This window comes from Lathamus discolor, chromosome 24 (assembly GCF_037157495.1).
Source record: "Lathamus discolor isolate bLatDis1 chromosome 24, bLatDis1.hap1, whole genome shotgun sequence".
Taxonomy (NCBI): domain Eukaryota; kingdom Metazoa; phylum Chordata; class Aves; order Psittaciformes; family Psittacidae; genus Lathamus; species Lathamus discolor.
Window position 1 is genome coordinate 1,043,377 of NC_088907.1, and position 13,571 is coordinate 1,056,947.

Sequence of the window (13,571 nt, forward strand, 5' to 3'; positions counted from 1 at the left end):
ATGCTCCTCCTGTTCCTTCTAGTGGTTACTTGGAAGAAACTTCTCCCTGGTGCCAGCACCCATCAGGTGCTTTGCAGTTGCCAACAGCAGCTCCATTGGGACAGAGGGTGCTGGCATCACCCTTCTCCCTAAGGGAAGTAGCTTCCCCCTTGCTGAACTGCACTAGAGGCGTTTCCATGGAGGATGATGCTGTCTCCTGCAGTGTTCTCCTACACCACATCCAAGCATTCGAGCCCAGGCAGGTGAGGGTGGGAGAGCCAAGGCCATCAGTCTCTGTGCTGGCAGTGTCCAGGGACACTGATGGCAGTGCCTGACCTTGCTGGTTTCAGAGCCTGCATCTGGGGCAAGTGCTGGAGCAACCTGCCAGCAAGGATGTGCCTGTGGATGCCGAGCATCGACTGCTCAGCCCTTACAAGGCAAGGCAGCTGACACGCAGCTTTGCAGCCAGAAGCAGTAGCAGGCCCTGACTAAGTCAGATGTGTCATGGGGAAAACTGTTACCTGGCTTCTGCCCTCCTCACAGCAGCAAATTAACAGCCCACAGTAAACACAGAGCCTGCAATTAGAAGAAACCCAGTCCTCATTTTTCATTTTCAGGTGCGATTAACATCTGCAACCTCAGAACATTACTGCTGTGGTTGGAAGTGCGCTGCTTGCCCATCCCTCATCAGGGGCACCCTGTCAGCCCCACAGGGAAACGTGAGACCCTGCTGCCAGCAGGGACTCAGAGCAGAGGAGCAGCCTGCTTTCCCTCCGTGGCTAAAAGCCCTTGGTTTTCCAGCGTGCAGGAATGTGTGTGCACTGTGCAGTGCAGAAACAGCTCCGTCCCCTACCCCTGTGGGAGGGGAGGAGGTTCTGGCAGCACTGAAGCAGCTTCCCTGCACGTTTGCAGTGCTTTAAGACGCTAAAGCTGCCCTGGTACCTCCCACACCCCAGGGTGTGCGGATCCTCCCCTTGGCATCCTTTCCCCAAAGCCTCCTTCTCCCCATCCTGCTCCCTATATATTTGAACCCCCACGGAGCTGCATCTTCTCTCTTGACGTGCTCCGAGCAGGCAGGATGCAGGCAGGATCGTCTCCTGCTGCTGCTCAGGTGGGATCCAACCCAGCCTCCAGAACAGGTAAGAGATCTCTCCATCGACTGCAGCTTCCTCTCAAGAGAAGGCTTGGAACTGCTGCTGCCTTTTGGCTGTGGGCTCTGCTCTGGAGTCCTCCTAAACTCATTTGGAACCGGGTCTTGTGGTTTCATTACTCTGACACCCAGGAAGTGAAAGGAACAAGGGGGTGAATGTGGCGTTTTCTCTGGGCAGGAAAGGGTTTCTTTTCCCAAGCTACTAAAAGTGCCAGGGAACGTTTAGGTAGGCTGGTGATTAAAAGCCTTCAAACTACTCCCTCGTTTATTCAGCTGCAATTTGGACGGGCTCTGCTTGCTACAGCCAGATTTACCATGGCAGGGAGTCCCCAGTGTAAAGTCTGGCTTTGATGGGGCTGCTTTTGCAGGAGTAACGTAAGGAGAAGGGAGAAGCAAGCTGGAGGGGTGGTTTCTCACTGCTTCAGGCAGGAGCATTTCCCTGGGCAGCAGGGACACGGGTGATGCATAAGAACAGAACCAAGCAAGAAGCTGACGCAGCAAAGCTGAGTTGTACAATTTAGCCAGGGGTTTTCCTCCCTCTCCTCAGGCTTGCCACTGTAGATGGGGAGAAGGGTCCTGCTGGTGGTGGTGGCTGTTTCCTAACAGCTTCCTTCAACAGCATTGAGAAAAACCTCTCTCAGCAGTTTTAAGGTGCTCTGGAGAGTGAGGCTGGCGCCTGGAGACCCACGGCAGCATCACAGGGATTCCCAGGATGATGAGGGCTGGAACTTAAGGTCCTTTCCAACCCCAGCTATTCTATGATTCTATAATCCTCTGATGCCAGGAGCTGGCGAGGAGAGCGATGCCATGAGCTCTGACCACGCTGGGTGGAAACAACGCTTTCTATGTGGAAGCTTCGCATGAATGCCTGCAGGCCAGGGCACGGCGAAGCGCAGCGACCCAAGAGAGGGTCAGGAGGAGCCGCAGAGCAGAGCCTGGGGCTCATCCCCCTGCTCACCCCGCTCTGCTGGGCTCCTCTCCCGGGTGCTGCCTCCCTTCTCTCGGCATCTGCCTGGCATTGCCCCTGCCCGTCCTGAGCTTTCCTGCGCCCCAGGAACGCGATGGGAGGCAAAGCAGAGGGACGCTGCTCTGAGCCTTGTGCCCTCTGCGCTAGGGATCTGTCCCTGCCAGGTTTGGCTGCCCAGAGCCCCAGACCTTTCTAGGCTCATTCAGATGCACACGGGCTCACCTTGGCCATTGCCCCGGAGTGGGATCGAGCGCAGGCACTGCAGCGAGTGGCTCCTTTGGGAAAAGGGGGTTCAAGAACCCGCTGTCATCTCATTGCTCTTTGTTTCTGCTCTTCCCAATGCAGAAAAGTGTGGAGCGTGTGGTCCTGGCTTCGCCTCGCCTCTGGATGCCATGAAAGGCAAGTCTGAAAGCCTGGGCAGGCAGGGAAGAGCTGTGGTGATGTAGTGAGCATTAACACAACGCTTCCAAGAGGGCGTTATCAATTAACTCCATTCTCTGAGGAGGCTCCCAGCAAGCGTAGGGAAGCGATGGTTTTGTTTCGGGTCTGTTCTGAGGCCAAACATCAATTGCATAATGACAGCTTGGTGTCAGAACAAACCTCGTTAGGCTTTGGGCTGGCTTGGGCTGGGTCATAGCCTGCAGCAGAATCTCCTGCGGCTTCCCTGGGCAGAACCAAGTGGGGTTTTTCAGTTTCTCAGAGGCAATTGTATTGATAGAGCCCCACGACACCACCAAACACGGCCACTGGAGTTCAGCCTGGGAAGGGAGAGGTGAGCATCCTCATCCCTTGCACTTGGCCTGATGGCTGGGATCACACAACGTGACAAAACCTTGTATAAAAACCAGCCTCATGGGCTGCTTCCTTACGTGTCCGGACACTTTGCCTGAGTAATGCTGCGTTGCCAAAACACGGGTGCTCTGATGGGAAGAGACTGCTGAATGCATCATCTCTGGCCATCCCTCCCTTAATCCTATTCTCTAGGGCTTAGCAAACACCTCTGAGAAACCCTACAGGGCTCTGGAGCTTGCTCCTGATCTGTGATTCCTCTCCATGACTTGTCTTTGAACCAAGAAAACAACAGTGAAGAGAGGAGCCTGTCAAACAGCCACACGCGTTGGCAGGGCTGGGCAGGGATTTTCATTATGGGATGGCGCAGGGGCCTGGGGGGGTTCTGCCTTTGACTCAGCCTCGTGCCTCTGGGGTGGCCCAGAAGCACACCCAACCGATCCAGGCTGACCAGAGGCTCCTGCAAGGTTTGGATTCTGCCAGAGGTGGTTTCTGCAACGATTCTGTCCTGAAAGGTCCCCGGGAGGAGCTTGTGTATGTGCCCTGCATCTACAGGAACACAGGGAGGAAGAAACCCGACTTTCTGGCCACTGTGGACATCAACCCCCAATCTCCGCACTACTGTCAGGTACCAAACGCTTTATGTCAGCCTGGGAAGCAGCTCAGAGCTTGTCCTTCCTCTCCCCAAAGCTGCTGGCTCAGTACTGATGCTGATGCCTGCCCTGTGCTCCCCAAGACCCTGAACCTTCCTGTGCTCACAAAAGACCCGCTCCAGACCCCATCCTCAGGCTCCCTCGAGCACCATCGCTCCCCTGGGGATGCTGAGGTGGGCTCTGCCTCTGAGCCGGCACTCGGCAGAGGAGCAGCAAGCGGGGCTGGGGCTTTGCAGGTGATTCACCGCCTGCCCATGCCCAACGTGGGGGACGAGCTGCACCACTCGGGCTGGAACACCTGCAGCAGCTGCTTCGGGGATGCCAGCAAGAAGCGCAACCGCTTGATCCTGCCCAGCTTCATCTCCTCCCGCATCTACGTGGTGGATGTGGGAACCGACCCGCGAGCTCCCAGGCTTTTCAAGGTACCTTCAATGCACCTTAAAGGTATTCACGTTCAAGGTGAAAGGCCTGGGATGGTGGGGGCAGCTTGGCAAAGAGGCTTCCGGGGTACCCCCAAGAGCTTTGCAAGACCCCTATGTCCGGATGACAGAATGGGAAGGCCGTGGAAGGTGTTTGTTCTGCTGCTGGTTTGCAAACACTGAGTTCTCCATCCAGCCTCATGCAGGAGGGGACCAGGGCAGGCCTGGGGCAGCCCAGGCCGAGGACTGGATGGTGCCTGTGAACTCCCGCAGGTTGTCAACCCAGAGGACGTGTTCTGGAAGTGCAGCCTGGGCTACCCGCACACCTCCCACTGCCTGGGCAGTGGTGAGATCATGATCAGCGCCCTGGGAGACCCGGCCGGCAGCGGGAAAGGTACCTCAGGCCCCCAGGGAGAGGGTCTGGACAAGGAGGAACCATCCCCGCATCCAGAAGCTGTCCTGGAGGCTTCACCCAGGTCCCCCAGCCCGTTCTGCGGCGGGTTGATGTGTCTGTTGTTACTCGTTTTATAAGGTGGAAACTGCTAATCCGGATGATTTCCTCACTGCCCATGGGCTTTTGGTTTCACATCAGGTGGCTTTATTCTGCTGGATGGAGAGACCTTTGAGATCAAGGGGAACTGGGAGAAAGGGGACAAGATCCCCTCAATGGGTTATGATTTCTGGTACCAGCCGCGCCACAACGTCCTGATCAGCACTGAATGGGGAATCCCAAAATGCCTGGGATATGGATTTGACCCAACTGATCTGAAGAAAGGTGAGGAAACAGTTGTTTAAAATCCCCGGGACAGAGGTGCTGCAAGAAGGCCAGATTTCAGCCCTGTTCTGCTGCCAGTTGGAAGGCAACAGGCAGACCCAACCCTGCTGCTGTGAACACCCTTTAGATGCAAGCACCAGAAGCTGAACCCAAGGCAGTCCATAAATGCCGCTGTTGAGCTGTACATGGGGTTGGAATTCAGCTGTAGGGATGAAAGATGAAGCTGCATCTCAGGCCAGCTCACCCCCAGAAGCTCCCTGCCCTTCCCAGCCCTGTCCTAGCACCTGGCTTTTGCCAATGTCCAAAGCAACCAGTGCAAAGACCGGGGTCATCTCTGCGGGGAGCTGAAGGGGCTGAGACTCACCTGAACCTGCAGCAGATCTGCTCGAGGCGCTGACCCGGCAGCATCCCCTGTGCCCCCCTCCCAGGGCGCTACGGACGCCACCTCAATGTGTGGGACTGGACCACTCGCACCTACATCCAGGCCATCGACGTGGGTGAGGATGCGGCACCCCTGGAGATCCGCTTCCTGCACAACCCCGATGCTGCCGAGGGCTACGTGGGCTGCACCATCAGCAGCGCCATCCACCGCTTCTACAAGACCAAGGTGCTCTCTGGGGACACCACAGGGTTAGAGGAACAGGGCAGATGGAGCTGCAGAGCTGCAGCATCTCACCTCCTGCATTCCCCGTCATCCTCTCCCCCAGCTCCAGTCCCCACTGAGGCACACACTGCCTCCCCGTGCACCCAGACCAGGGGCTGGCCCAGGGCAGTCTCACCAGAGGACTTGTATTGAGTGAGATGGCTTAATTGAAAGGAGATTCATTTCTACCTTTGTTGTGGATTTATGACAGCCCAAGCAATATTGTTCTTGGTGCCTGTTGTGGTGCGTAACGACGAGCTGGGTGAACAGAGAGGATTCCCTTTCACCAAACCAGCCAGTCTCATTGTGCAATTAGACAAGGTGTTGGCCCCTCAAAGCCCCTCCTGATGCTGCAGAACCCATGGCTCTGCAGAGCCAGAGGTGGCTCCAAAGGAGCTCTACAGCCCTAGAGAGTAGAGGTTGCGGACACACGCAGGCAAAATCCACCCCAGGGTCGGGTCTTATCCTGCCTCTGCCACGCACGCTGAGCCCCCCGGGGCCGTGCTCTGTCCCACACCTCCCGCAGCAAGGAGACTGGGCGGCCGAGAAGGTGATCCAAGTCCCCAGCAAAAAGGTGGAGGGATGGCTCCTCCCGGACATGCCAGGTCAGTGCATCCCGGGCTGGGGGCTGCAGTGCTCCCCGGCTCCCCAGGGCGCTGCCGGTGCTGCCGCCTGCTTGTGCAGCTCCGTTGTACCCTCCCCAAGGCTTCATCACCGACATCCTCATCTCGCTGGACGACAGGTTCCTGTATTTCAGCAACTGGCTGCACGGGGACATCCGCCAGTACGACATCTCCGACACCCGCAAGCCCAGGCTGGTGGGGCAGGTGAGGCAGCTGCAGGCTCCTGGTCACATCCCTCTGCCTGTTGGGGACAGTTGGGATCAGTCCCTCCTCGCTGCCTTGGCCACCCAGACCTTGGCTCTCTCGCAGGTCTTTTTGGGTGGCAGCATCACCAAGGGCGGACCCGTGACCGTGTGCAGGGATGAAGAGCTGCAGAGCCAGCCAGACCCGTTTGTCATCCAGGTGAGCTTGGCCAGGTCCCCACACTCCCAGCCTGGGCAGCGATGGCGAGGCTGGGGAGCAGGTCCCTGTGCATCCCATGGGATGGACGTGGCAGCCTGGGGGAGGCAGGAGCATCCCCTTGTCCTGCACCATCCAGCAGCTCATCTGTCTGCTCCCAGGGGAAGAGGGTGCAGGGGGGACCGCAGATGATCCAGCTCAGCTTGGACGGGCAGAGGCTGTACGTCACCACGTCGCTGTACAGCGCCTGGGACAGGCAGTTCTACCCCGACCTCATTGAGTAAGAAAACCCCGATGAACGCGGGTGATTGTCGGAGCTATGGGGGGGGACGACACAGGGGCAGGTCCCCCCGCGCAGCTCCCCGCAGGCTCCTGCTCTCGCCCTGTGCAGGGACGGCTCCGTGATGCTGCAGCTGGACGTGGACACAGAGCACGGCGGCCTCACGGTCAACCGGAGCTTCCTGGTGGATTTTGGGAAGGAGCCGGACGGGCCCTGCCTGGCGCACGAGGTCCGGTACCCGGGCGGGGACTGCACCTCCGATATCTGGGTTTAGGCACCGCTGCGCATCCGGACACCCGGAGCTCCGGGGGCTCCTGCCTGGATGTACCTGAAATAAAGCAAGCTCTGGCCGCACCGTTGTGCCTCGAGTCTGGTGCGAGCTGGAACCAGAACGTGGCACCTGCACACAGTGCACACACCCCCTGCATCCGTGCCTATGCTCCATGCACACACATACCGCGTACATACTCATGCTGCATGCGCACACATCCTGCATACGTGCCCATGCTGCATGCACACGCATACTGTGTACGTGCCTATGCTGCATGTACACACATACTGCATACGTGCCCATGCTGCATGCACACACATGCCGTGCACACTCACATACACTGCATGTGCTGCACAGACACGCGCTGCACAGACACGCACTGCACACACTGGGCAAATACATGCAGTGCACAGACACTTTGTGCACACATGCACGTTGCAAAGGCATGATTGCTGTGCACACTGCATGCTACATATGCACACTGCATGCTACATGTGTACATACAGCATGATACATGTGTGCATACTGCATGATACATGTGTGCACTGCATGCCAGATGTGTACATACTGCATGCTACGTGTGTACTGTTGCTGCATGTACATACTGCATGCTACATGTGTACATAGTGCATGCTACATCTGTGTACTGCATGCTACATGTGTGTATACTGCATGCTACATCTGTGCAGACTGCATGCTACATGTGTCTATACTGCACGCTACGTGTGCACACTGCATCCTACATATGTGTATACTGCATGCTACATGTGTACATACTGCATGCTACACGTGTGTATACTGCATGCTACGTGTGTATGCTGCACACTACATGTGTGCACACTGCATGCTACATATGTGCACACTGCATGCTACATGTGTACATACTGCATGCTACATGTGTGCATATTGCATGCTACATGTGTGTATGCTGCACGCTACATGTGTGCACACTGCATGCTACATGTGTACATACTGCATGCTACATGTGTGCATCCTGCATGCTGCATGTGTGTATACTGCACACTGCATGTTCACATGTCTGCACGCTACATGTGCGCATACTGCACGCTATGTGTGCACACTACATGCTACATGTGTACATACTGCACGCTACATGTGTACATACTGCACGCTACACGTGTCTATACTGCACACCACATGTGTGCACACTGCACGCTACATGTGTACATACTGCACGCTACACGTGTCTATACTGCACGCTACATGTGTGCACACCGCACGCTACATGTGCACATACTGCACGCTACACGTGTCTATACTGCACGCTACATGCGCGCACGCTGCACGCCACACGTGCCCATACCGCACGCACGCACGCACGCACGCTGCACGGGTGCACGCCGCACGCACGCACGCACAGCCGCTGCACGCACAGAGGCTCGTTCACGCTCCTCCCACCCACCAATCAGAACTCTGTTACCAGGCAGACTTCACTTCGCTCGCCGTCACTCAGGAGCCCGACACCGCCTGTATCCGGGTAGCAAAGCCAGCGCGGCCAATCGCATTAAAGGAGACCGCAGTATCCGGGCAGGTCGGCGGTGCCGCAGCCAATCAGAAAAAAGCAGCCGGCGGGGGCCCGCGGGCGCGTCCCGTCGGGGCGCTGCACTTCGGGTTCCTGTTGCGCGCCGGGCAGCGGCTCGGAGCGCGGAGCGGCAGCAGCGGGCGGCCCGCAGGTGGGTGCGGGGTGCGGGGGGGGCGGGGATGGCCCCGGCCCCCCCCCCCCCCCCTCCCCGGCGCTGCGCTGCCGCGGAGCCGCTTCCCCTTCCCGCAGGGACCTGCCCTGTCCCGGGCATCTCCGCGTCCGTCGGGCCCCTTGTCCCCAGGTCCGCGGGGTCCTCTCCTCCCGCTGCCCCCAGCGCCCCCGTCCTGCTGCCCGCAGGACTCGCACCCGTAGGACTGGAAGGTTCCCCCCCGCACTGCCCAGCCTGGGGCACTCCAGGCCAGCGAGGACCCTGCCCTGCTGGTCCCCCCCAGCCGCGTGTGCTGCGACGGGGCTGGTCTCCGGTGTCCCCCAGCATCCCTGTCCCCTGCCGGGAGCAGGGTACCCAGAGCCGGTCACAGCCTCTGCTGCTGGAGGCACCCCTATGGCCCCCCCCCGCCCCGGGGCCGTTTCCGTGTCCGTTGGTGGCTGGTGGTTGGGTGATGGAGCTCAGCCGGCAGAGCCTGGGCATGTCCATGGCAGGATGGATGCGGCTGCGCTGAGCTCCACGGCTGCCCCGCTCTGCCCTGCACCCGAGCCTAGCCCAGGGCAGGCAGCTGCGGTTCAGCCCACTGCGGGCTCAGTAACTCCGTAGGGATTTTCTTCCCGTTGTTGTCAGTTGATGTCTGGTTTTCACTTCCCAGCAGGACCCTCATGTCATGGCTGACGAGGAGCTGGGCGCCCGAGCTGCCAGAAAGGGAAGTTTGTCACCCAGCAGCTCCCAGGGCAGCACAACGGAGTCAAGCACCCTGCTGCAGGAGCTGAAGAGCACCATCTCGTAAGGGCAGCGCTTGCTTTTCCCTGCGCAGCTCTTCCCGGCAATCTCAGTGTTACCAAATGTGGGTTCATTTAATAAGGTTGATTAATTGGCAGCCCCGGGTACCAAAGGGATGAGCGCGGTGGTGCCTTGGAGCATTGGCACTGTAGAGGGGCATGGACCGCTGCTTGGTCCCGCGCTAAGTGCTGAACACAGAGCACAGCCCGGTGCTGCGCTGCCTCTTTGGGTGCAGAATCAGTTCAGAGTCCACAGTAGCACAGACTGGCCTCTGCTGTGACCCCATGGGATGTGGGTTTATGCCCGCTCTGCCCTCCCTGGGGTTAGGGTAGAGCACAAAGCTCTAGAGTGGGGTTGCGGGTGCACAGGGAAGCCCAGAGCATGGGGCTGTGCTGACCCGTGGGTGCAGGCAGCTTTGACTCCTGGTGCTCCAGTGTCCCCAGTGACTGGTGTGCGGCCCGGAAGGGCCTGGGCGTGGTGGAACCAGCCTTGGGAACCCTACGCAGTGGCTGCAGTGGGTTGAGGAGTGCCTGGGTGCTGCCGGGTGTTCCTGCCCTGCCCTAACCCCTTTTGTCTCTGTCCCGCACAGCAAAGCCGTGCAGAACAAAGTGGACTCCATCCTGGTGAGTGCCTCCGTGGCACATCGCGCTGAGGGTGAGGGATGATGCGCCTCCACCGCGCTCTGCTCCTAACCTGAACCCTGGGGTTTGCCGGAGCCCGTTTCCCATCGGGTCAGGATCTGGCTGCCGGGATTAGCCCCGAGAGCCCCTCATCACCCTGCCTGGGGGGTGGCACCCATGCCCCAGCCCTGCGTGGAAAAACCCCTTCCAGTTCCCTTGGAGGGGCAGTGCCTGTGACTTTGGTTGCCCCGGTCCCTCGCATGCAGCCGTGCTCATGCTGACAGAGGTGCTCTGGTTTCAATGCCCCATCAGGCACTGCTGTTATCCTTGTTCCTTGCTTTGCATCCTTAACCTTTCCTTGTCTCTGGCCCGTTCTCCCTGCGGATCCTTCGCCTGTAGCAAGATGTGCAGAAGTTCTCAGACAATGACAAGCTCTATCTCTACCTCCAGCTGCCGACGGGACCGAGCCTGGGGGAGAAGAGGTGGGTGCTGGGGCGAGGTGGAGCCGTGGCCGTGGCCAGGAGAGCAGGGGCTGTCGGGATGATGGTGGGGGATAGAGATAGAATCATGGAATGGTTTGCGTTGGAAGTGACCTTAAGCTCATCCAGTTCCAGCCCCCCTGCCATGGGCAGGGACACCTCACACTAAACCACGGCACCCAAGGCTCTGTCCAACCTGGCCTTGAACACTGCCAGGGATGGAGCACTCACAAGGGAGATGGAGATCACAAGGGATGGGGGGAGGCTGCCTCGTGTCCTGCTTCTGTGTTAATGGCTTGTGCTGGGCTCCCATGGGAGCAGCAGCAGCCTGGACCTGAGCTCGCTGGGCACAGCCGAGTACATGCACGCGTGCACCTGGATCCGGAATCACCTGGAGGAGCACACGGACACCTGCCTGCCCAAGCAGGACGTCTACGATGCCTACAAGTGAGCGCAGGGGCAGGGGAAGCCCGGCGGGGAGGTCGCTTTGGAGGGCAGCGAGTGCCTGGGGTTGTTTGAACCCTGGGGTCCGCGGGCGCACGCAGAGGGGCCGTGGCGTTAACCCGCGGCTCTCCGGCGCAGGCGGTACTGCGACAACCTGTGCTGCCGCCCGCTGAGCGCCGCCAACTTCGGCAAGACCATCCGGGAGATCTTCCCAAACATCAAAGCCCGGCGGCTGGGGGGCCGGGGGCAGTCCAAATATCCTTGCGTGTGCCGGCCTTGGGCTGGTGGCACCGGCCACTTCTCCACCTTGTCCCCGGATAAAGGTCTGTGTAGGAGGGGGGGGGGCTTCCGAAGAGGGGCTGGTGCCTGCGGTTTCATCTCTTGAAGGTTCAGCTCGGTCGGCTGATGGGGTTGCCCCCATCCTTGCCCCTTGCACTGGGGGCAGCCTGCGGGGAGGTGATGGTGGGCAGGGAGCACACCACGGAGGGGTCATCAGAGCCTGGGGCCGGCTGCTCTCGCGCCTCCGGCACAAGCCCGTCGTGAGCCCCGCAGCCGTAACCTCTCGAGCTGTGACCATCGCCTGTTGCGGCCACGTTCGTGTGATGGCAAAAGACCTTAACGCTGCCAAACGTACTGCTACAGCGGGATCCGGAGGAAGACGGTGGTCAGCCTGCCACCCCTGCCCAGCCTGGACCTCAAAGTGACAGAGACCGTAAGTCATCTGCTGCCTCCGTGGCTTGAGTGTTGCCAGCCTGCTTTTGGTGGGGTAACAAAGCTCCTTGCCTCTTAGAGCCCACTGAAACGGAGGGGTGCAGGGATGTCTGTCCCGTGAGCCTTCCAAAAGGGAACTCCCAAGGACCTACGGGCTTGTGAGCTGTAGGGGTGTTCGCATCCGAGCATCCTGTCCTGTGCTGCCGGGGCTCATGGCTTGTCCCTCCCGCAGCAGTCGGAGCTGACGGATCTGGTGCAGTCCTACAACATCGAGGTGATGGAGGCGGCCTGCGCCCTGACCTGCCACTGGGCCGAGAAGATCCTCAAGCGCTCCTTCAACAACATCGTGGAGGTGGCCCAGTTCCTCATCCAGCAGCACATCATCAGCTCCCGCTCGGCCCACGCCGACCTGGTCATGGCCATGGTGGTCTCAGGTGCGTGCAGTGGAGTCCTGGGCCCGCTCACCCCGCGTTGGGCTCACTCTGACCCCATCGGGGCGCAGAGGGTTTGGGAGCTGGGTGTCCCCTTCCAGCCGCCCGTGGTGTGGCTGAGGGGCCCGGGGCCACGTCCCACATCCATCCCCTCCTGTGCACGCACAGAGAGCACGGAGAAGATCCCCCGGGAGAGCCGGCCCCCGTCGGCAGCCAGGAAGAGCAGCGTGGACGCCTCCGAGAGCGGTGACAGGAGCCAGGCGCAGGTGGGACCCCCTCGGGGCCGGGCCCCCCGGGTCCCTGCCCGACCGGCTCCCCCCCAGCAGCTCCTCTGCCCGCAGGTCAAGAAGGAGAGCGGCCCCAGGGCTCCCGGCCCGCCCCGGCCGGACAAGAAGAAGCCCCCGGAGCCCCCCAAGGCGGCCCCCAGCCCGCAGGTGAACGCCTTGGTCGCCCGCCTGCCCCTGCTGCTGCCCCGCATCCCCTCGGGGGAGCGCCCCGTGGCTCCCGGGGCCGGCGCCGTCCGCTCCTCGCCTCCCGTCCTGGCGCCCAAGCTCACGGCGGCGCCGCTGGGGGGGGGCACGGTCAAGGTGGCGCTGCCGCTGCCCGTGGGCGCGGCCTCCCCGTCGCTGCCGCCGGGGCTGCGGAGCCCGCAGGCGGCGGTGCCGGTGCTCAGCGTCCTCCTGCCCGGCGTCGGCGCCCCCGCGGCCGAGAGCCCCGCCAAGCCGCGCAGCGCGGGGGGCGGCCCCAGGGACCCGCCGCCCCCCAGGGCCACCAAGAGGCGCCCGGAGCCGCCCGGCGACGCCGTCCCGCAGAAGCGGCGCCCCGGGCGGCCGCGGAAGAGGCCGGAGGAGGCGGCGGAGCCCCGGGGAGGCGCGGACCGCGGGGCCGGGGGCTCCGCGCCCGCCCAGGCCGCCAGGACGGAGGCCGGGGCCGCCGAGGGCCGCGAGCGGGCACCGGAGGCGCAGCGGAGCCCGGGGGACCCCGCGGCGGGGACCCCTCCCGCGCCCGCCCCGTCCGCGCTCTCGGCCGCGGCCCGCGGGGGCTCCCCGGGGCTGTGCGCGCACCCCGGCGCCGTGCCCGCGCCCTGCAGCCGCCATTAAAAGCCGAGCTCTGTCCGACCGCGCCTTCGTGCTCTCTGCGGCCGGGGCTTTTAACGTTAAAAGCGGCGGTTTTGGGCAACCCCGCGGCTCGAACCGCCCCGACGCCACGCGCCACGCCCCCGCGCGGGTGCCGCCGAGCCGCCAGGGGGCGCTCGCGCGGCCGGGCCCGCCCGGCCCCTCAGCCCCGTCAGGCGGCGTCGCGGGCAGCCCGGGCCTGCGCCTTCCCCCGCCGCTCCCGGACCCGCGGGGCGAGCACCGGCACCGGGCGCGCTCCGGGCCTGCCCCCCCCCCCCCCCCCCGCGGCTCCTCCCCGTGCCCCCGGCCCAGGCCTCAGCGGCACCCG

The 13,571-nt window shown here is 61.6% G+C and overlaps 2 protein-coding genes across 6 annotated transcripts; both read left to right on the forward strand.

Moving 5' to 3' along the window:
* Nucleotides 1-1,044: 1,044 nt before the first annotated feature.
* Nucleotides 1,045-7,010, forward strand: LOC136004163 (methanethiol oxidase-like). Its single transcript, XM_065660425.1, has 12 exons — nt 1,045-1,118; nt 2,442-2,495; nt 3,401-3,513; nt 3,775-3,960; nt 4,231-4,351; nt 4,550-4,732; nt 5,161-5,339; nt 5,902-5,980; nt 6,081-6,202; nt 6,308-6,400; nt 6,559-6,677; nt 6,789-7,010. Exons 1-12 carry the CDS (start codon nt 1,058-1,060, stop codon nt 6,949-6,951), a joined length of 1,473 nt encoding a protein of 490 aa, XP_065516497.1. The 5' UTR covers nt 1,045-1,057; the 3' UTR covers nt 6,952-7,010.
* Nucleotides 7,011-8,522: 1,512 nt separating this feature from the next.
* On the forward strand, nt 8,523-13,243 carry RFX5 (regulatory factor X5). 5 transcript variants are annotated; one of them, XM_065660389.1, is made up of 10 exons: nt 8,523-8,642; nt 9,316-9,446; nt 10,033-10,066; nt 10,463-10,545; nt 10,864-10,989; nt 11,125-11,241; nt 11,617-11,698; nt 11,930-12,131; nt 12,297-12,394; nt 12,470-13,243. In XM_065660389.1, exons 2-10 carry the CDS (start codon nt 9,328-9,330, stop codon nt 13,226-13,228), a joined length of 1,620 nt encoding a protein of 539 aa, XP_065516461.1. In that variant the 5' UTR covers nt 8,523-8,642; nt 9,316-9,327; the 3' UTR covers nt 13,229-13,243. The 5 variants fall into 5 exon arrangements, with proteins under 5 accessions (XP_065516461.1, XP_065516466.1, XP_065516463.1 ...); XM_065660394.1 differs by having other exon boundaries at nt 8,524-8,642; nt 9,313-9,446; XM_065660391.1 differs by lacking the exon at nt 8,523-8,642 and having other exon boundaries at nt 9,417-9,507; nt 10,033-10,097.
* The last annotated feature ends 328 nt before the right edge of the window (nt 13,244-13,571 follow it).

Bases quoted from the DNA above. Each gene is read 5' to 3' on its own strand.
- RFX5 (XM_065660389.1), top strand. From the start codon at position 9,328: ATGGCTGACGAGGAGCTGGGCGCCCGAGCTGCCAGAAAGGGAAGTTTG. The intron at 10,067-10,462 runs GTGAGTGCCTCC...CTTCGCCTGTAG, and splicing joins ACAAAGTGGACTCCATCCTG to CAAGATGTGCAGAAGTTCTC. The intron at 11,699-11,929 runs GTAAGTCATCTG...TCCCTCCCGCAG, and splicing joins ACCTCAAAGTGACAGAGACC to CAGTCGGAGCTGACGGATCT.
- LOC136004163 (XM_065660425.1), top strand. From the start codon at position 1,058: ATGCAGGCAGGATCGTCTCCTGCTGCTGCTCAGGTGGGATCCAACCCA. The intron at 2,496-3,400 runs GCAAGTCTGAAA...CTGTCCTGAAAG, and splicing joins GCCTCTGGATGCCATGAAAG to GTCCCCGGGAGGAGCTTGTG. The intron at 4,733-5,160 runs GTGAGGAAACAG...CCCCCCTCCCAG, and splicing joins CCCAACTGATCTGAAGAAAG to GGCGCTACGGACGCCACCTC.